This window comes from Haematobia irritans, chromosome 1, assembly GCF_050003625.1.
Source record: "Haematobia irritans isolate KBUSLIRL chromosome 1, ASM5000362v1, whole genome shotgun sequence".
NCBI lineage: Eukaryota > Metazoa > Arthropoda > Insecta > Diptera > Muscidae > Haematobia > Haematobia irritans.
In genome coordinates, this window is record NC_134397.1 from 207610772 (window position 1) to 207634001 (window position 23230).

The following is a 23230-nucleotide window of genomic DNA, read 5'->3' on the forward strand; positions in this document are numbered from 1 at the left end:
TCTATTTTGCAAATGTCAAAATATTGTATTGAACACCCATAAGTAAATAATGGACACCCTCACACACCCATACACGAATATATGTATATTCACCTCTTCTTCATCTCTTTTAATGGTTATGTACTCATTCAATTCACTACAACCTCTCTTCCTTCTATTTACGAGATCATGACGTCAAGGCTTTTGCTGGTAGGAAAAGACCGGCGATGAACTGTCATGTGTCAAAATGTATTTGGTAAATACGAGTGAAGTGAACGGATGTGCTTGTTGCACACAGAGAGTAATGCACATATCTGATGCGTGCGCATCTTTAGCAAATCAACCGCATTTCTAAATTTTATTTTGTGTATGGCATTTGAGGGAGAGCGTTTAGTGTTTTTTTGTTGAAAGATTTTCAATGTTTGTTTATAAAATCCATTACACCCGAGGCTATGTGTGGTTTTTTGGGAATTTTCTGTTTGCCATTTTTCCCTTTCGAAATGGAAATGAAAACGAAAATCAATTGAGAGCGAAAGAGCGGCAATGGCATGAGAATTAAAGATCTTCGAAGAGAATAATATTGCTTGTATCCAAACACTTTTTATATATACTTGGAAGGGGGTCAGAAAATGAGCACAATATCCCAGTTGAAAATGATGTGGCCAGATTAGGTGATTTCTGTTTTGAAATTTTTTAAATATAAATTGGGAAAACTTTTGGCATTTATATACACAAAGAAAAAATAAATAAAAGCGAATTTATGATAAGAAATTCAATTGTCTAGCAGAGAAAGAAGCCGCCAAGTTGTTTGGCCTATGTCGACCACCGCACTTTTTGCTAATTGACCAATCTGAGAAGACAAAACTCAATATCTTCTGAACCTGTAAACCTAGAGCCTTGAAACATGGTATGACAAATACATAGACACAATTTTAGGAAAAAAAAAATGGGCAGTGTTGACGAAGAACCACTTCCCGTACAAATCTGTCTGTATTGTCTGTAGAGGTGTGCACGAGAGTAATAGTTTATTCACGCTCACGCACACTCACGACTGAAAAATCATACTCACGCACGATATGTTTCGGTAGGACTCACGCTCACTCACGAAAAGAAAATTTGTACTCACGCACGAAAACGTCGTGACTCACGAAAAATGCCGCGACTCACGAATAATTTTATGAATAATTTACCTTACCGAAGTGTCTGAAAACATGAGCATTATTAAAATCGAGAGTGTTATTAAACATCCCAGGTGTCACTAAAATTGTAATTGAATTTAACTTTTAACTAAGCGTCCACCACCGTGGCCACCGTGGTGCAATGGTTAGCATGCCCGCCTTTCATACATAAGGTCGTGGTTTTTCAGTTTGGATTTTTCCAGCGGTGGATTACCCACCTCAGTAATGCTGGTGACATTTCTGAGGGTTTCAAAGCTTCTCTAAGTGGTTTCACTGCAATGTGGAAAGCCGTTCGGACTCGGCTATAAACAGGAGGTCCCTTGTCATTGAGCTTAACATGGAATCGGGCAGCACTCAGTGATAAGAGAGAAGTTCACCACTGTGGTATCACAATGGACTGAATAGTCTAAGTGAGCCTGATACATCGCTGCCACCTAACCTAACCTAACCTAAGCGTCCACCAACATAAAGGTGAGCAGGAATATTTTCGTGAGTGTAATTCGTTACTCACGCACACTCACGAAGATATTATTTTCGTGACTCACGCTCACACACGACATTTTGGTTTGTTAATCACGCTCACGCACACTCACGCTGTCGTCATGAGCGTGACTCACGCACGAATCACGATCATTTTCGAGAGTCACGACAATTTCGTGTCACGTGCACACCTCTCATTTTCAGTTCCTGTATTCTTGTCATCAAAGTACAGGCCTTATATATGATCAATCAATCGTTTCGAAATTGGCGTGAGTTACTTTTTAGTCAGAAAATTAAACAAAAAAATTGGACATTTGCTGTCCGTTGCGACAAGAATACAAATTTACCATGCCAAATTAAATTTCTTTAAATTAAATAGATCTTTGATAACAATCGATATGGCAACACCAAATGAGAACTAAAAAAACACCTTTCGGAAAAGTGTTTTGTTTTCTTCTTCTCGTTGTGCTTCTTCTTAGTCCTGTGTTTTTCTTTGACATCAAAAAAAAATTTTGTGTTTTTCGAAAATCTTAAATCAGACGAAGATTCGAATCTTCATTAGACGGTTGTGCAGAGTCGTTGGTCGCGGTGGTCTCCACATCCTCAATTCTTCAATTTTTGAATTTTTCTATTTTGTAATTTTTTTTTGTATTATTATTCGTTGTTGTTGTTTTTTCGGTGAACTGAAAGTAGTGCGTTGTCTTGTGTGAATTGGAACATCTTCTTCATCAGGCAACCAACAACGTATCAAACTCAACAAACGAGGTGTGCGAGTGTGTTTTTTTTTTATAACACCGCAAGACGTGTGAAATTTTCAAATAAGAAATTCTAAAGTAAAGAAAAATATTTTTAAATAATAATTTTCTTCCTTCGGGCAAAAGTGAAGTGTGCGTGTGTGTGTTCAACAACAATAATTGTAAATAAATATGAAAATTTTTCAAACGTCAATGGATAATGACGATGACCATAATGAAAATAATTTCAATATAAAAAAAAAAAAAAACAAACAAAAATTAACTTCATATATTATTTAATAAAGTTGTTATCTTGGAGATAATAAAAACAACTACATATGAAATAATAATAAAACAAATAAATTAGGAAATTTTCAATTCAGTTTTGGATGTTGTGTTTAAAATAAATTGTTGAAAAAAAACTAAACCAAATACAAAGGGGCGGCCAGATGTTGCGAAATCTTGTACTAAATTTTTCAATTTCTTTGTGTGTTTTTTTTTGACGGGCAAAGTGTGCGTGTGTGTGTGCGTTTAGTATGTATGGAATGAGGAACGTCTTAGTTTTTCTGCTTTTTCACTACCTCCTCCAATATATAAATATGTGTGTTTTAAAGATTTTCCCAAGTCTATATATACATCAAAATAACAACTATTTCAGGTGTACTCTGATCTAGCGTTGTTGAGAAAAAAACAGATTTCCCTGTAGTAGTTCTTGGCTATGATCTTCGGGTGTTTTTCTTTTTTTTTTTTTATTTGAGGATTTTATGGAAATGTCGGGAAAATTTATGTATATTTTGGGTTACTTAAATAAGTGGTGATATAACCCAGAAAAAAAGTATATACAATAAAAGCAACAAAAATTTTTCTTTTAGTTTCTTAAAAAACAAGAAAACGAAAAATAAATTCTCTAAAAAAGTGGTCAACGTGTGTAGTGTTTTTATTTTTTAAAATTGTATTTCTCTTCCAACTACAAACCGTTTTTTGCCAATATTAAAAAAAATCGAAAACATCGAAAGCATCAAATCATCCTATTGATAGTGTGAAATTTCGATAAAAAAAATACCACTTGAAAAAATTAAAGCAAAAAAAAAAACATCCTCAACCCAATAAAAAACAAAATACTGTGAAAACAACAACCATTTATTTACTTGAATTCACAATAAATAGATTTTTTTGTATACATCTTTCATTTGTTTCTTCCTTTTTTTTACTTTGATATCATTTGTGTTGCCAAAAACGAAAAAAACAACCACGAAAAATAAGTGTGCAAAAAATCAATACATTAAAAGAGAAGACTATAATTTTTGTTTTTAAATTAACAAAATAAATTAGCTAAATAAACAAAAAAATATCGTGCTAAAACAATAAACATAAATTGGGAAAATTTAAATGTACTTCAAAGCTAAAAGAAATTCAAACATAACTTCTCTTTGTACACAAAAAATAGCAGCATTTGCAAAAGATTTAATAAAAAAGACTGCAAATTACTTACGTCGTCGTCTTTTCAATTCCAAAAAATACAATTTACTTTGAAACAATAATAACGGCATCGTAAATCCAGCCAGAGCCTCATTCATAATCATTTGGTGCAATAAAATATCGCATTTTCAATTTTGTTTTAATCATAAAATGGAGAAAAAAATATCATATAAGACAAATCCGAATTAAATTTAAAGATCAATGAATAAATTTTTTTAATTAAAAGATAATACAAAATTTTCAATAACTTTGACAAATTTGAGATATGATGTTTATTACACAATTTTTTTAAGACAATTTTTTACAAAAACAAAATTTTAAGAAAACTTTATAGAAATTAAATTTTGTGAAATTTAAATATCAATATCAAAAAATTTTGACAAATTTTTCTATAGAAATAAAATTTTGATAACATTTTCTATAAAAATAAAAGTTTGACAAATTTTTCTATAGAAATGAAATTTCGTGAAAATAAAAATTAAATTTTGAAAATAAAAATTAAATTTTGACAAAATTTCTTATAGATATGAAATTTTCAAAAAATATCCAATAGAAATGAAATTTTGACAAAAGTTCCTATAAATACGAAGTTTTTCAAAATTTCATTCAGAAACAAAATGTTTAGAAATTTTTGTTTAGAAATCAAACTTAAAGAATTTTTTTACAGAAATAAAATTTTGACAAAATTTTCTACAGAAATATAATTTTGACAAATTTTTTTATAGAAATAAAGATTTGACAAAATTTTCTATAGAAATAAAATTTTTACAAAATTTTCTAGAAATAAAAATTTTTCGAAATTTTCTATAGAAATAAAATTTTGACAAAATTTTCTATAAAAATAAAATTTTGATAAAATTTTCTGTAGAAATAAAAGTTTGACAAAATCTTCTATGGATACAAAATTTTCATAAAATTTGCTATAGAAATGAAATTTCGTGATATGAAATTTTCAGAAAATATCCTACAGAAATGAAATTTTGACAAAAGTTCCTATAAATACGAAGTTTTTCAAAATTCCATTCAGAAACAAAATGTTTAGACATTTTTGTTTAGAAATCAAACTTTAAGAATTTTTTTTACAGAAATTAAATTTTGACAAAATTTTCTACAGAAATATAATTTTGACAAATTTTTTTATAGAAATAAAGATTTGACAAAATCTTCTATAGAAATAAAAATTTGCCGAAATTTTCTATAGAAATAAAAATTTGTCGAAATTTTCTATAGACAAATTTTCTATAGAATAAAAAATTTTCTATAGAATAGAATTTTCTATAGAAATAAAATTTTGATAAAATTTTCTGTAGAAATAAAAGTTTGACAAAATTTTCTATGAATACAAAATTTTCATAAAATTTGCTATAGAAATGAAATTTCGTGAAAATAGAAATTAAATTTTGACAACATTTCCTATAGAAATTAAATTTTGACAAAATTTCCTATAGATATGAAATTTTCAAAAAATATCCTATAGAAATGAAATTTTGACAAAATTTCCTATAAATACGAAGTTTTTCAAAATTTCATTCAGAAACAAAATGTTTAGAAATTTTTGTATAGAAATCAAACTTTAGGATTTTTTTACAGAAATAAAATTTTGACAAAATATTCTATAGAAATAAAATGTTGACAAAATTTTCTATAGAAATAAAATTTTGCCAAATTTTCTATAGAAAGAAAATTTTACTTAGAAATAAAATTTTATTTAGAAATAAAATTTTGCCGAAATTTTCTACAGAAATAAAATTTTGACAAAATTTTCTATAGAAATAAAAATTTGACAGAATTTTTCGATAGAAATAAAAATTTGCCGAAATTTTCTATAGCAATAAAATTTTGCCGAAATTTTCTACAGAAATAAAATTTTGACAAAATTTTCTATAGAAATCAAATTTTTATAATATTTTCTATAGAAATAAAAATTTGTCGAAATTTTCTATAGAAATAAAAATTTGACAAAAATTTTCTATATAGAAATAAAATTTTGCCGAAATTTTTATATAAAAATAAAATTTTGCCGAAATTTTCTATAGAAATAAAAATTCGACAAAATTTTCTATAGAAATAAAATTTTGCCGAAATTTTCTATAGAAATAAAATTTTGCCGAAATTTTCTATAGAAATAAAATTTTGCCGAAATTTTCTATAGAAATAAAATTTTGTCCAAATTTTCTATAGAAATAAAATTTTGACAAAATTTTCTAAAGAAATTAGAAAATTTTGACAAAATTTTCTATAGAAATAAAATTTTGACAAAATTTTCTATAGAAATAAAATTTTTACAAAATTTTCTATAGAAATAAAATTTTGCCGAAATTTTCAATAGAAATAAAATTATGACAAAATTTTCTATAGAAATAAAATTTTGACAAAATTTTCTATAGAAATAAAATTCTGTCAAAATTTTCTATAGAAATAAAATTTTGACAAACTTTTCTATAGAAATAAAATGTTGATAAATTTTCTATAGAAATAACATATTGACAAAATTTTCTATAGAAATAAAATTTTGACAAAATTTTCTATAGAAATAAAATTTTTACAAAATTTTCTATAGAAATACAATTTGGCCGAAATTTTCTATAGAAATAAAATTTTGACAAAAATTGTTTATAGAAATAAAAATTTGACAAAATTTTCGATAGAAATAAAATTTGGAAAAAATAGATAAAATAGATAAAATTTTGACAAATTTTCTATAGAAATAAAATTTTGACAAATTTTCTATAGAACTAAAATTTTGACAAAATTTTCTATAGAAATAAAATTTTGACAAAATTTTTATATAAAAATAAAATTTTGACAAAATTTTCTATAGAAATAAAATTTTGCCGAAATTTTCTATAGAAATAAAATTTTGCCGAAATTTCCTATAGAAATAAAATTGTGACAAAATTTTCTATAGAAATAAAATTTTGATAAAATTTTGCCGAAATTTTCTATAGAAATAAAATTTTGCCGAAATTTTCTATAGAAATAAAATTTTGATAAAATTTTGCCGAAATTTTCTATAGAAATAAAATTTTGCCGAAATTTTCTATAGAAATAAAATTTTGCCGAAATTTTCTATAGAAATAAAATTTTGACAAAATTTTCTATAGAAATAAAATTTTGACAAAATTTTTATAGAAATAAAATTTGGAAAAAAATTTCTACAGAAATAAAATTTTGCCGAAATTTTCTATGGAAAGAAAATTTTGCCGAAATTTTCTATGGAAAGAAAATTTTGACAAAATTTTCTATAGAAATAAAATTTTGACAAAATTTTCTATAGAAATAAAATTTTGGCAAAATTTTTGACAAAATTTTCTATAGAAATAAAATTTTGATACAATTTTCTATAGAAATAAAATTTTGGCAAAATTTTCTATAAAAATAAAATTTTGACAAAATTTTCTATAGAAATACAATTTTGACAAAATTTTCTATAGAAATAAAATTCTGACAAAATTTTCTATAGAAATACAATTTTGCCGAAATTTTCTGTAGTCATAAAAATTTGCCGAAATTTTCTGTAGAAATAAAATTTTTACAAAATTTTCTATGGAAATAAAAATTTGCCGAAATTTTCTATTGAAATAAAATTTTGCCGAAATTTTCTATAGAAATAAAATTTTTACAAAATTTTCTATATAAATAAAATTTTTACAAAATTTTCTATAGCAATAAAATTTTGACAAAATTTTCTGTAGAAATAAAAATTTGCCTAAATTTTCTATAGAAATTAAATTTTGCCGAAATTTTCTATAGAAATAAAATTTTTACAAAATTTTTTATGGAAATAAAAATTTGCCGAAATTTTCTATAGAAATAAAATTTTGGCGAAATTTTCTTTAGAAATAAAATTTTGGCGAAATTTTCTTTAGAAATAAAATTTTGCTGAAATATTCTCTTTGAAATAAAATTTTGCCGAAATTTGCTATAGAAATAAAAATTTAAAAAATTTTTTACAAAAATTTTAAAAAATTTTTACAAAATTTTCTATAGAAATACAAATTTTAAAAAATTTCAAAGAATTTTCTATAGAAAATTGTGTAAACATTTTATTTTATGGTATTCACCGTAGGGTGAATGTTTTTCGAAAATTTCTACAGACTAAAAACATAGCTTTTGTATATAAATAAAATTATGGCATTTTCAATATAAATAAAATGTTGACGCTTTCTTGCGATTGCATGACGGTAGTATTATATGAGGTTTAAGGATATTTGTATATATGAATTTATTTATTTTAATTTATATTTAATCCGAAATAATGAAATATATTCACATCTGAAAAACTAATGCGAAATCAATGCGTCAGAGCTTAAAAATATGACTTCCGTCCAATGGCAATAAAAATAATTTGTTTTTGAGCCTAGTTTACACCAATTTTGGATCGGAACTTCAAACCGAGTTAAGATAGAGTTAGTATAGCCATATCCTACGGTGTGGGGAATTTTTATTTTCTATTAAAAATTTCATCCCAAACTTTTATTTCTATAGCAAATTTTATCCAAAATTTTTATCTATCAAAAATGTTGTCCAAAATTTCATTTCTATCAAAAATATTATTTATATCGATGTTTTTTTTTTGGCATAGAAAAATTTTTCATAATTTTGTTTCTATTACTTTAAAAAGTTATTGGAACACTGTGCGCCCTCTGCATTGCTCTTGATGATTATGATACCGGTCGGTGAAGACTATAATAATTATGATTGGCAAATGAGAAAAAGTTTATTTTTAATGTATATATGGAACTATATTTAGAATATGCATGAAATAGAAAAAAAAGTGTGATGAAAAGTAAACGAACACACAATGATGGAAAAGTAAAGGAAAGGAAACAGAAGATGAAAAACAAATTAACAATAACACAAAATGGGAAATTATTAAGAATATAATTAGATATCATAATAATTGTGAAGTGACATGAATTTAAAGATGAATAAAATTAAAAGAATATATAAATAACGAAAAATTAAAAAGAAATTAAATAACAGAAAATCTTAAAACAAAAAAACAGAGACGGTATTAATCTATATCAAAGAAAATTAAATGTCCTAAATTTTTATTTTAAATTTTTATTAAAAAAAAAACATACGGAACCGAATAAATGAATAAAACTAATCCTTATGTTTAATAATTTATATTAAAAAATATATCTAGAACTCGTTGTAGTGTTTTTTGTTTGTTTTTGATGTATCGCTGAAATAACCTAAATTTTTTGAGCTAGAAATCAAAATTCGAAAAAAAAATCAAAATAACAAATGTGCTAAATAAAAGTATTTGCTGAATATATATAAAAATGTGCATACAACAACAACACACTTGCCATCAAAGCAACAAAACCACCACCAACAACAACAACAAAATTAGGGAAAAATATATCAAGTGTTTTATTTGGCTTTTCCGCCTTGGTTGTCAGTATATTTAGTACTTTTTCCTTTTTTTTCTAAATAAATAAGATAGAAAAAGAAGATTTCGCAAAATCTATCACCGCCTGTTGCATTATTTTAGTGCATATATTTTTTTTAATTCTTTTTTAAAAAGAGAAACCACAACAATCGTATCAAAATGAAAGGAATTGGCCGTCGTCAAGAAGACGACTTCATTTTCACTGTGTGACGTTTTTAATTTGCCTCAAAAAAAAAAAAAAGTGTGCGTGTGTGACTGATTTAGTTATATTACCGTGTGTCGCCTTTCTTTTTTAAGAGAAAAAAGAAACAAACATTTTTTATGAACCATAAATAATATATAGAACCATACATTAATAGATATTTCCTGCATTTTTATTTTATTTTCTTTTTAATTCTACTTGGCCCACAAACAAAAATTTTTATGGACATTATTATTGTGTTTTTTTTTTTGTATCCTATTTACCAAACGTCATCTTCTTAAGATCAATATTGAAATATTTTGAAAATCACGGAATACATTTTTCAATGTGTAATTGCTTTTCTTTGTGATGTATTATTTTTCACTTGAACGTCGTATAAATTCTTTTCGATTCAATTTGCTTCTCCTATAGATATATTTCTTAAAATTGATTTCATGAATTTCCTCCAAGGCCATTCGAAAGCGTAAATGTGAAAATTAATATTTTTGACACATATTTCATATTTGCTGTCTTGTTAGCCCTTTTGGTGTTTTTTTTTTTTTTAAACACCTTGTTTTACTGTCAATATCATCAACTTTTTCCAAATTTGTTTGATGAGGATGAAGCGATGATTTTATGAGGATGAAGCGTGTGAGAAGGTTTTTAAGTTCTAAGGCAAAAAAATAAATTTGAAATAAACGCAACGCATATAAAGTTTAGTTAAAAAATTAATATCGTACAGTAGACTTATAACCAATCTGTAGTATATTTGCGACGTAGATATCAATATCAGTATATGACCACATTTTTGTAAAAAGTGGCAAAATTTTACAATATATAGTGAAACGTCTCAAACTTGGACCCTCCGAAAACCGGACACCTCTCGAAGGTGGACAATTGTCGTGAAACGTTTGCTATATTAACACATTAAAGTTAACCTGTAGTTCCGCTATTGTTGTCGCCTACACAGACAGAAAAAATATACTTTAATTTCAATCATAAAATTAATTGACCAAATTGATTAAATCAATTTGGAAATTTTAAAATTCAATAAAAATTTTAATTGGAAAAAATTGTTTTTTTTTTTTTTTGAAATAAATGACTTTAAAAAATACTTAGCAATATGTATGTACGTATGTCTGAGTAAAATGACGTATCATCAATGTTTTCAAAAAATTTTAAACGACAGGATGATTGATATTTAATTGCATCCAAAGTAAAGCGCTATATTTTTGTCGTTTTATACCCTGCGCCACACTGTGGAACAGGGCATTATAAGTTAGTGCATATGTTTGCAACACTCAGAAGGAGACGAGATAGACACATGGTGTCTTTGGCAAAAATGCTCAGGGTGGGCTCCTGAGTCGATATAGCCATGTCCGTCTGTCCGTGAACACATTTTTGTAATCAAAATCTAGGTCGCAGTTTTAGTCCAATCGACTTCAAATTGGCACAAGTATGTGTTTTGGCTCAGAATAGATCCCTATTGATATATATTTCGCCCGATATGGACTAATATGGCCCCAGAAGCCAGAGTTTTACCCTAATTTGCTTAAAATTTTGCACAAGAAGAACAATTAGTACTATAGTCAAGTGTACCAAATTTTATTGTAATCGGTTCAGATTTAGATATAGCTCCCATATATATCTTTCGCCCGATATGGACTAATACGGTCCCAGAAGCCAGAGTTTTACCCCAATTTGGTTGAAATTTTGCACTAGGAGTACAATTAGTAGTATAGTCAAGTGTGAAAAATGTTATTGAAATCGGTTCAGATTTAGATAAAGCTCCCATATATCGTTCACCCAATTTACACTCATATGACCACAGAGGCCAATCTTTTACTCCGATTTAATTGAAATTTTGCACAGGGAGTAGAATTAGCATTGTAGCTATGCGTGCCAAATTTGGTTGAAATCGGCTCAGATGTAGATATAGCTCCCATATATAGCTTTCGTCCGATTTACACTCATATGACCACAGAGGCCAATTTTTAACTCCGATTTAGTTGAAATTTTGCACAGGGAGTAGAATTAGCATTGTAGCTATGCGTGCCAAATTTGATTGAAATCGGTTCAGATTTAGATATAGCTCCCATATATATGTTTTTCTGATTTCGACAAAAATGGTCAAAATACCAACCTTTTCCTTGTAAAAATGACTCTAATTTTCCTAAACTTCTAATACATATATATCGAGCGATAAATCATAAATAAACTTTTGCGAGTTTCCTTAAAATTGCTTCGGATTTAAATGTTTCCCATATTTTTTTATTAACATTGTTTCCACCCTAGTGCATTAGCCCACTTAAATTTTGAGTCTATAGATTTTGTAGAAGTCTATCAAATTCTGTCCAGATCGAGTGATATTTAAATGTATGTGTTTGGGACAAACCTTTATCTATAGCCCCCAACACATTTGACGGATGTGATAAGGTATCGAAAATTTAGATCTACAAAGTGGTGCAGGGTATAATATAGTCGGCCCCGCCCGACTTTAGACTTTTCCTACTTGTTTTTGTGTTAATTTTATTCTTCAAAAGCAAAAAATTTCGGAAATAACTTCAAACTTTAAAATCAGTATAGTACCTTTGGTACTAATTATGGCTTTCAAACGGCCGACAAAACCATGACAAGTTGCTTGAAAGTGACTCTGCATATATTTTGATACATTCCAGCCGAAGCGATTTCTTCTATGGGTGACTCGAACCTGGTTTTTTCCGCTTCATACGCGTTAACAGTCGCCTTAGAATATTACACCACTGACGAAGTTGTCCTAAGAACGTCTAGCGAATATTTTAAGACTTTTCATGGCCAAAGAATAACGAAAGCCGTTCATGAAATCGTGAACCCCCGTAGACGAAATCGTGAGCATTCCGTTTTGATTTTTCGTGAACGTTTCCGTTTCATTTTGTTACCATCCGTTCACGATTTTGGAACATAATTTTTTTTATTAATTTTTAGTTGATCAACAACTCACTATTGTTTGGTAAGCACAAGACCCCAGGCAGTCTAACGGAATGAGACACGGAGACGTTGGTGCCCAGTGCGATAGAAATAAAGCGGGATTGTCCATGAGCTGGGGCTAAAATATTGGTCTTCCCAGGGCTCCAATACCGAATTTAATGAAATTTTCACGATAATATTAAAAACGGACGTGCACGTTTCAAAGCGATCCGTTCATGAAAGTGAATCAACACACATGTGGTGACAAATATAGAACAGACGGTGTCAATTTAACAACGATAAGATGACACCATGCATTGTCAAAAACACCAACCAGCGTTCATGATCTGAAAACGTAATAGTTACGAATTTATAAAAAAAAAATCCGCTACCGTAACTCGAGCCTAAATTGTCCGTTTCATACGCGTTAATAGTCGCCTTAGAACATTACATCACTGACGAAGTTGTCCTAAGAACGTCTGGCGAATATTTTAAGACTTTTCATGGCCAAAGAATAACGAAAGTCGTTCATGAAATCGTGAACGCCCGTAGACGAAACCGTGAGCATTCCGTTTTGATTTGTCGTAAACGTTTCCGTTTCATTTTGTTACCATCCGTTCTCGATTTTGGAACGTCATGTTTTCTATTAGTGTTCAGTTGATCAACAACTCGGTATTGTTTGGTAATCACAAGGCCACAGGCAGTCTAATGGAATGAGATCCGGGAGACTTTGGTGCCCATTATGCGATAGAAATAAAGCGGGGAACCTCCTTTTTAGATTGTCCATGAGCTGGGGTCGAAATGTTTGTCTTCCCAGGGCTCCTATACCGACTTTAATGAAATTTTCCCGATAATATTAGGCATTTATTTTGATCCTACAAGCAACTACCGATGTTTACCATAACCATCGTTTAAGCTCTGGTCGCCAAAGTGTACGAAGGTGTACATTTCCGCTGCCTTCTGTGGCTAGTCCGATAATTTGTTTCTTTTTTTTTTTGTATTTTTTCACAAACTACTCAATTTGGAATGGCTTCTCATCGGAGAAAATCAAATCAGTCCAACTTTTTATACACCGTGGTGCAATGGTTAGCATGACCGCCTCGCATACACAAGGTCGTGAGATCGATTCCTGCTTCGACCGAACACTAAAGTGTTTCAGCGGTGGATTATCCCACCTCAGTAATGCTGGTGATATTTCTGAGGGTTTCAAAGCTTCTCTAAGTGGTTTCACTGCAATGTGGAACACCGTTCGGACTCGGCTATAAAAAGGAGGTCCCTTGTCATTGAGCTTAACATGGAATCGGACAGCACTCAGTGATATGAGAGAAGTTCACCAATGTGGTATCACAATGGACTGAATAGTCTAAGTGAGCCTGATACATCGGGCTGCCACCTAACCTAACCTAACTTTTTATACATAGATGAGTTCTTGATTTTTTTTTTTTGTTTTTTTGTAACTTCAATGACATTAGTCCAAGCTCATTTTTTAGTATGTGTTGTCTCCGTTCTCGCGATATGTCAACACTAAAATGAACTGTTACTAGAATAATTCTGTCAGTTGTTAGTGACGAGCGGTTTAGAAGATACCTGAAATTGGTTGTGTCTATTGGTTGTGTCTATTCGAAGGATTCACACATATATTTAATTAAATATTTATTTCTGCCCAAAGAAATCAATGAGCATTGTTATTTATTTATTTATTTATTTACAATATTAGAATTATAATATAGTATAAGAATAATATTACAATAGTAGCATTGACTACAGAGGCCATCAGCTAGAGCATTGTTATATGTTCGAAAAATTATCGAAATACTGCTATATTGTTAGCCATGGCTGTTCATAGTAATTAGCAGATAATTGTTTATTATAGACCATGTTTATCATTAAAATACTCTTGTATATTGCTCAATGCTCTCTAAAATTGATAACAAATCAATGAAATAATAGATACCTGAAGTTGGTTGCAATACATATCTGCCACCATTTTTAAATATTCTGTATTTTTTCACAAGAACAATTTCAATATTTGGGTTTATTCGAAGAATTCACATTTTTATTTTTCTGCCCAAGGAAATAAATGAGCATTGGACAAATAATTGATATACTGCTACATTGTTAGCCACAACTGTTCATAGTAATTATAAGCTGAGACAATGTTCTAGTTTATATATTGGTTAACATAAGCTAATACTATTATTATTAAAATTATCTTGTATTTTACTTAACGTGCTGTGAAATTGATAACAAATCAATGAAAATAAATCTTGAATTTTCTTGATGTGGGTTCTTTATTCCCTTGCCGTTTTAGCCATCGAAAATTGGCTTTCTCCTTGGTATAACATTTTGGGGTCATATGTACCTAGATTTTGTAAACCCTTTTGATTTGTTAAATTGATTTCTTCAATTGACACTTCGACACTATGTTTTTTTCTTGTTGTCTTTATATCCCAGACACACTAATTAACGATGGCGCCTTTGACGATTGTTAACGATTCGATTGAATTTGAAATTTCTAGCCATCATTATTGCAATCGCAATAACATTTTGCCCCTTTAACAAATAATTTACAAATAACATATTAATAAAATGTAGTTTGGCAAATTTTGCTTTCTTTTTCACAAAATTTTTGGTTAGGTGGGGTGGGGGAGGGGGCGAATTACTTTTCTTTAAAATAATACGTTGCCAAAAAAAAAAAAACACTAGATTTCCACCCCAAAAATAAAAGATTTCTTTTTTGTTCGAATTTCATTTTTAAAAAAACATTGACATTGAATTACTGACCAACAAGAGGTCTACAAGAAAAAGAGGCAGGGACGAAGAAAAATAAATAAATAAAAAAACGGCTGATTTGCGTAGATAAAAATAAAGAAACGAATTCTAGATAAATTTTAACAGAAAAAAGAAAATGTCAAAACAGAAAAAGAATCTTTGAAATTTTTTTCGGTGGCATTTTTTTTATTAAGATACACCTTTAGTTATCGCTAAACTACAAAGAAAAGCAAACGCATTGATAGAAAGAAAAACCTCAGGTTTTCCTTTCTAATTTTAATTTTAGTGATTAAATAATCTTTACGAAAAGAAAATTTAAGCAACCCAATTTTTGTTTGAGGGCTTTCGTAGTGAAATTTTAAAATAAAAAAAAAAAATGATTTTTAAATATATTTTATAAAAAAAAAATTAAATCATAAAGTGAATTTATTTTAGATTTTTTTTGTTAATAAAAAAATCTCAGCAATCCTAACAAAACAACACCATTGAACGTACAAAAGAACAAAAATTGTGGAGTTTTCCCTGTATAGAAAAAACATTGGCCAAAAGGCATACCCACCCCAAGTTAAGATAAAAAAATACAACCACTACCACAAAATATTTGACAGTTGACCAACAACGCAATAGCCAACCTCAATATCTGAACAAAATGTCCAGCAACGAGTTGAGCGAGTTAATCGCTATGGGTTGTCCCGACCTTGCCACCAACAACAACGGCGATGGCAGCCAGCCCACCAGCAATCACATTTTCGATGAAAAACGACGCCTCAGTGTCAAACAAATGACGGCAACAGAACTGGCAGCTGCTCGTGCTGCTGCAGCTTTTGAAATAAAAAATGTCTTGGCCAAATCCGGTCAGATTTTAAGTGCCCCAGCTAGTAGCTCTACATCGCTAACAAATAACAATAGCGTTTCGAGTTTCCGTAGTGAACCTCCAGCTGCACCCAGCAGTATGTCACTCTCAACGGCCAGCAGTGAGACTAGCCTAAGCAGTGGTGAACAACCTTTGAAAATGAAAGCCAAGAAACCAACCACCAAACGTACTCCCTCCCCGGCTTCATCATCTTCAGATGATGAGGAGGAGGAAGAAGATGATCAATTTGATACGAGCAAGAAACTCTTGCCTTCTAATCCTGCTCCTAGGGATCGTATAATTTCTTTACCTGCTATCTTGGACGATGGCATGGAGGATCATTTCTTGGCACTAAACTCTTCGGCTCCAAAACGTAATAATAACTGCGCCAATACCTTACAAGTAAACGAAAACTCCAAGAATTTACCTTCATCCTCGGAACATTCAGAGGAACCTGGTGATAGTCCCTATTTTAAGGATCCTACACAAAATTCTGATATCTTGCTATCGAAAATCGATTCGGATCGTTTTAAAAATAAAAGACCTTCCATATTGGACTCCATAGAATTGTTGAGACAACAGCGTCGAAATCGTGTGGAGGATCGAGAAAAACGATCTGATGCTGAGGATGATCGTTTCTATCATCAAGAACGTAGTGCAGCTCCGGATCGTATGGGTTCCAATAGCAAGGATAACTCTAGGCGCAATAGCAATATCAGCATTGCCAGCGATGTTTCGGTTTCGGCCACTGTGACTATACCAGCCACCCCACCTCTTACACCTTTCCCCTTGGCCAAAACCGCCTCTGCCCCCAATATGGAGAGACGTAAAAGTAGTCTGTCCTCTTTGTTTCCAGGTCCCTCACCTTTTGTGGCTCCCGAGCCCATTTTACATGCCGATCCCAAAGTTTTGGAAACTCTGAGTCAAAACGAGATTAAGACCATAGTTGAGGAAACAATGAATAGAGAAATACCCACGGGTAAATTAGTACATCGTACTAAAACCCCACCTCCAGTGGGTGTAAGTCTGGGTGTTACCCTGAAAAAGGTCACCCCACCACGTACTCATATTACCGTTAAGAAAAATGAAGGGCCCATGTTAGGTGTGGTCCTACGTAAAGTGGAGCGTAAAACGGAACCCCAGAAAAGTATATTGGATGATGATAAACCTCTGTATCATCTTTCCATTGTTCGTAGTGATGGTAAAGATCATAAGCCATCGGCTGCCTCGGCTAAACCTAAACCAAAACCAGTTCCTTTGCAAAAATCTGCCACAGTGGCTGCTAGTAAACCTAATCCCGGAGGTATTTTAACAGGTCCCCAAGGACCCCGGCCCGCTGCTCCACCACCACCCCAAGTACCCGCCAAACCTCAAAGACCCATGCCCGGTGTACCCATAACCATACAAAAGATTGAAGGTGATAAAATTATAATTATCAAGAAGATTGTAGTGCCGAAGAATTCCAAAATACCGGAACAATATCTTAAGGTTGGTGATCATGACTACAGATTTGTTCTCTGTGCCTTGGAATTTGGTGGTTCGGTGTTTGGTGATTGTCCGTCTTGTGTATGGTGTCTCGTCGTCTACGGTATACCGTCCACAAATTGTTATTTGTGGTTTTATAATTTTTTTGTATGTTGTTAAAAAAAAACGTTTTTTTTTTTTGTGTTTATGTTGAATTTTTTTTCTTTTTAACTTTTGTACGTTCAATGTGTGTGGTTTTTTGTGGAGTGTTTGTATAAAGTGAACAGGAGAGAGAAAATTTAAAAGAAATTTTCTTAGATTTAAAACAGATGTCTGCAGAATTTCGTCATATGTTTATCTGTTTTTTTTTTTTTTTAATATTTTAGTTTAAATACCTAAAAAAAAGTATTGAAATAGGGAATGTGATTTTTTCGATTATATACGAGAATTTTAGTTTTTTCCCGTTAATCATACATTTTTAAGGCAAATAAATATATGGTTGAGATAATAAAGTTTCAATATATTTATTTGAAAGAAATCTACACACAGAGGAAAATACTTTTCTCCTGAATGAAATTTTAGACAAAGGAAATTTCCTCATTACGGTCATTTTCATGTATCTCCGTTAGACTTTAACTCCCAGTTAACAGAAAGTAAAATCGAAATAGCTTCTCTCCGGTTAACTTTAAATGAAAAGTTTTTAGCAGTTAAGTTCCTAACTGGCATATGGAATATATAAACATTATGACAGACATGTCCATAGTACGATTTAAAAGTTCGTTAGCTAACGTAGCACTAACAGAGCTTCCTGAAAATGGGGGTTAATGTAAAATATTTGCTTTAAATAAATTCGAAAATAAATTTGAATTTATAACAAGCGTATCCTTAACTTGCCATAACTCTATTTTATTTGCTATTAAATAAGCGTTTTTTAGAGATAAAAGAAATCTTCGTTTGTCCAAAATTTCATTCCTAAAAAAATATAACTATTTCTTTCAGTGTATTTGAAGAGTTTAATATAACATATTCATTGTAAACATACAATATGTTTGCCATAACCGTTCATTGTTACGGCAATATAAAAGTGTTGGCTGATATGTAATGCAACAAAGTAAAACTATAATTTTTTCATTTGTCTTCTTTTTTTGTAATTTCACTATTTAAAAACAAAAAGTAGATATCAAATTTTAGACTTAATTTAGATGTGAATGGCCTTATTTTTTTAGTACCAACCTTAACCGCCACATTTCTCAGGCCTAAAAGTCCAACTGATGGAAATCCAGAGATTTTGGTGGCTGCGGTAGAAATGAAGCGAGAAACAATTTTTTAAGCCATTTTTGGTTGACACGTTTTGAGTCCTGATGGGGTGTCCGTGGTCTGCGGCCTAATTCTTTTTATCTTCCTAGGGCTTCAATACAGTCTTTAGAATATTTTCCCCATTATATTCGGCATATATTTTGACCCCACGGTCAAATACGAGGTGAATAAATAATCAAGCAATAAAATTTGGAGGTAGTAGGTAGATAATATGAAGGTGAATCAAAGTTTCTTTTAGTACTGATCAAAATGCAATCTGGCAACACCGACACAATTTACACTAATGAGATATTCTGAACAGAATATAGAACACCAGTGCAACGATGTTCTGGAGAGCTCACACAAATATTGCATCGAGTACTAAAAAAACAGGCCTATTGTCCATATCAGTGAGGTTACAATATTTAGTCCTCACGAAATGACTTCATACTTTTAGAAAAATATCTTAGTCAATCTAAGTAAAATTATAAATTACACTAAAACAAGTATATACGGCCGTAAGTTCGGCCAGGCCGAAGCTTATGTACCCTCCACCATGGATTGCGTAGAAACTTCTACTGAAGACTGTCATCCACAATCGAATTACTTGGGTTGCGATAACACTTGCCGATGGCAAGGTATCTTAAAACTTCCTAACACCGTAATATATACCACATAGTCCATACGTGGTATATATTAAACTAAAAAAGGCCGATTAAATACGTATATAATTAAGTTTAAAGTTTCTATAGAAATAAAATTTTGACAACATTTTCTATAGAAGTAAAATTTGGAAAAAATTTTCTATAGAAATAAAATTTGGATACAATTTTCTATAGAAATAAAATTCTGGCAAAATTTTCTATAGAAATAAAATTTTGACATTTTCTATAGAAATAAAATTTTGACAAAATTTTCTATAGAAATAACATTTTGACAATGTTTTCTATAAAAATAAAATTTTGGTAGATTATTTTTGGCTCGAGTGGCAACCATGATTATGAACCTATAATGACCAATTTTTATGTGATAGGGGATCGCCTATATATAACTATAGACCGATATGGACCAATTTTGGCATGATTATTAGCGGCCTTATACTAACACCACGTTGCAAATTTCAACCGGATCGGATGAATTTTGCTCCCCTAAGAGGCTCCGGAGATCAAATCTGGGGAACGGTTTATATGGGGGCTATATATAATTATGGACCGATATGGACCAATTTTGGCATGGTTGTTAGAGACAATATACTAACACCACGGACCAAATTTCAATCGGATCGGATGAATTTTGCTCCTCTAAGAGGCTCCGGAGATCAAATCTGGGGAACTGTTTATATGGGGGCTATATATAATTATGGACCGATATGGACCAATTCTTGCGTGTTTGTTGGAGACCACATTCTAACACCACTTTCCAAATTTCAACCGGATCGGATGAATTTTGCTCCTCCAAGAGGCTCTGGAGGACAAATCTGGGGATCGATTTATATGGGGGCTATATATAATTATGGACCGATATGGACCAATTCTTGCATGGTTGTTAGAGACCATATACTAACACCACGTACCCAATTTCAACCGGATCGGATGAATTTTGCTCCTCTAAGAAGCTCCGGAGGTCAAATCTGGGGATCGGCTTATATGGGGGCTATATATAATTATGGATCGATATGGACCAATTCTTGCATGGTTGTTAGAGACCATATACTAACACCACGGACCAAATTTCAACCGGATCGGATGAATTTTGCTCCTCTAAGAAGCTCCGGAGGTCAAATCTGGGGATCGGCTTATATGGGGGCTATATAAAGGGCTTGTTAAGAGCTTGATAACTTTTAAAAAAAAAAAAAACGCATAAAATTTGCAAAATCTCATCGGTTCTTTATTTGAAACGTTAGATTGGTCCATGACATTTACTTTTTGAAGATAATTTCATTTAAATGTTGACCGCGGCTGCGTCTTAGGTGGTCCATTCGGAAAGTCCAATTTTGGGCAACTTTTTCGAGCATTTCGGCCGGAATAGCCCGAATTTCTTCGGAAATGTTGTCTTCCAAAGCTGGAATAGTTGCTGGCTTATTTCTGTAGACTTTAGACTTGACGTAGCCGCACAAAAAATAGTCTAAAGGCGTCAAATCGCATGATCTTGGTGGCCAACTTACCGGTCCATTTCTTGAGATGAATTGTTCTCCGAAGTTTTCCCTCAAAATGGCCATAGAATCGCGAGCTGTGTGGCATGTAGCGCCATCTTGTTGAAACCACATGTCAACCAAGTTCAGTTCTTCCATTTTTGGCAACAAAAAGTTTGTTAGCATCGAACGATAGCGATCGCCATTCACCGTAACGTTGCGTCCAACAGCATCTTTGAAAAAATACGGTCCAATGATTCCACCAGCGTACAAACCACACCAAACAGTGCATTTTTCGGGATGCATGGGCAGTTCTTGAACGGCTTCTGGTTGCTCTTCACTCCAAATGCGGCAATTTTGCTTATTTACGTAGCCATTCAACCAGAAATGAGCCTCATCGCTGAACAAAATTTGTCGATAAACACATTTCGAACAGAACACTGATTTTGGTAATAAAATTCAATGATTTGCAAGCGTTGCTCGTTAGTAAGTCTATTCATGATGAAATGTCAAAGCATACTGAGCATCATTCTCTTTGACACCATGTCTGAAATCCCACGTGATCTGTCAAATACTAATGCATGAAAATCCTAACCTCAAAAGAATCACCCTTTATAATTATGGACCGATATGGACCAATTTTGGCATGGTTGTTAGAGACAATATACTAACACCACGGACCAAATTTCAATCGGATCGGATGACTTTTGCTACTCTAAGAGGCTCCGGAGGTCACATCTGAGGATCGGTTTATATGGGGGCTATATATAATTATGGGCCGATGTGAACCAATTTTTGCATGGTCATTAGAGAACATATACTAACACCATGTACCAAATTTCAGCCGGATCGGATGAAATTTGCTTCTCTTAGAGCAATCGCAAGCCAAATGTGGGGGTCCGTTTAAATGGGGGCTATACGTAAAAGTGGACCGATATGGACCAATTTTTCATGGTTATACTAACACCATGTACCAAATTTCAGCCGGATCGGATAAAATTTGCTTCTCTTAGAGCAATCGCAAGCCAAATTTGGGGGTCCGTTTATATGGGAGCTATACGTAAAAGTGGACCGATATGGCCCATTTTCAATACCATCCGACCTACATCAATAACAATTCCTTGTTCCAAGTTTCAAGTCGATAGCTTGTTTCGTTCTGAAGTTAGCGTGATTTCAACAGACGGACGGACGGACATGCTCAGATCGACTCAGAATTTCACCACGACCCAGAATATATATACTTTATGGGGTCTTAGAGCAATATTTCGATGTGTTACAAACGGAATGACAAAGTTAATATACCCCCATCCTATGGTGGACGGTATAAAAAATTACGTTCCAAAAACGTGACCGGACGGTAACAAAATGAAACGGAAACGTTCACGAATGTGCACGGTTCCGTCCACAGGTGTTCACGATTTCATGAACGACTTTCGTTTTCTTTCGCCATGAAAAGTCTTCATTGTTAGGTGTTATTATGGCAACTCGGATGGTGGTGCAATATGCTAAGGATATTGTTAACCGAGTAGACCGAGTCACAGTATCGGATTTTTTTTATGTAAATTCGCAATTGTTGTTTTTATTGTTGTTTTAACAACGTATGGTGTCATTTTATCTGTTTTCCGTTTTACACCACATGTGTGTTGATTCACTTTCATGAACGGATCGTTTTGAAACGTGTAGCGCTTGGACCTTCAAAGATAAAATCCTGTTTCCGCTTCTAGCCCAAATGCTCCATTTGCATACCATGCACCATGGGATAAAGAAGAGCAAAGTGATTTTTTTTTACTTTTGATCATTTGACAAATGTGGAAATAAAACGATTTCGAAGAAATCACCACAAAAAATTTAATGGCCAATGATCCTCATTCTTCACTATGTTCTGCATTCGTTCTCGCTATATGTTCAGCTCATGAGTAAGTTTTCATCCACAGCTAGCGTGGATTTCGATCAAATATGGTCTTCCCTTTTTGGACCTCTAAGTCAGCCAAATATAAAGAAAAAGAAGGAAGAAAGAAAAATAATAACTTTTTATTTGAATACAATAGAACTACCGAGAAAAAAATCGAGAAATCTAATTTGATACGATTAGATATGAGTGGATCCGAATAGTAAGATCTAATCATATCTAATTGCTATGAAAGTAGATCTCAACAGATATCAATATTGGCCTAGGTATAATTCTATCCCCTATACATGATGTTAGGTCTCATCATACACGCAAAAGAAATTCTGATTCAATCAATTAATTGATCCAATTAATTTTTTAATTGAAATGTATTTGAATCACAGAAACGATAGTATAAATTAAAAAATTAATTGATACTATTATTTTG

General features: G+C 31.5%; 1 protein-coding gene across 1 annotated transcript in view; it reads left to right on the forward strand.

Annotated features, from left to right (window-relative positions):
- The first annotated feature begins 2191 nt into the window (after positions 1–2191).
- The window catches only part of Doa (CDC like kinase darkener of apricot), a 93740-nt gene continuing 72701 nt past the window's right edge, over positions 2192–23230 (forward strand). Inside the window, exons 1-2 of the mRNA XM_075292681.1 lie at positions 2192–2470; positions 15586–17498. Coding sequence (XP_075148796.1) covers positions 15800–17498 — 1699 coding nt within the window. The 5' untranslated portion in view covers positions 2192–2470; positions 15586–15799. The remainder of the gene's footprint in view (positions 2471–15585; positions 17499–23230) is intronic.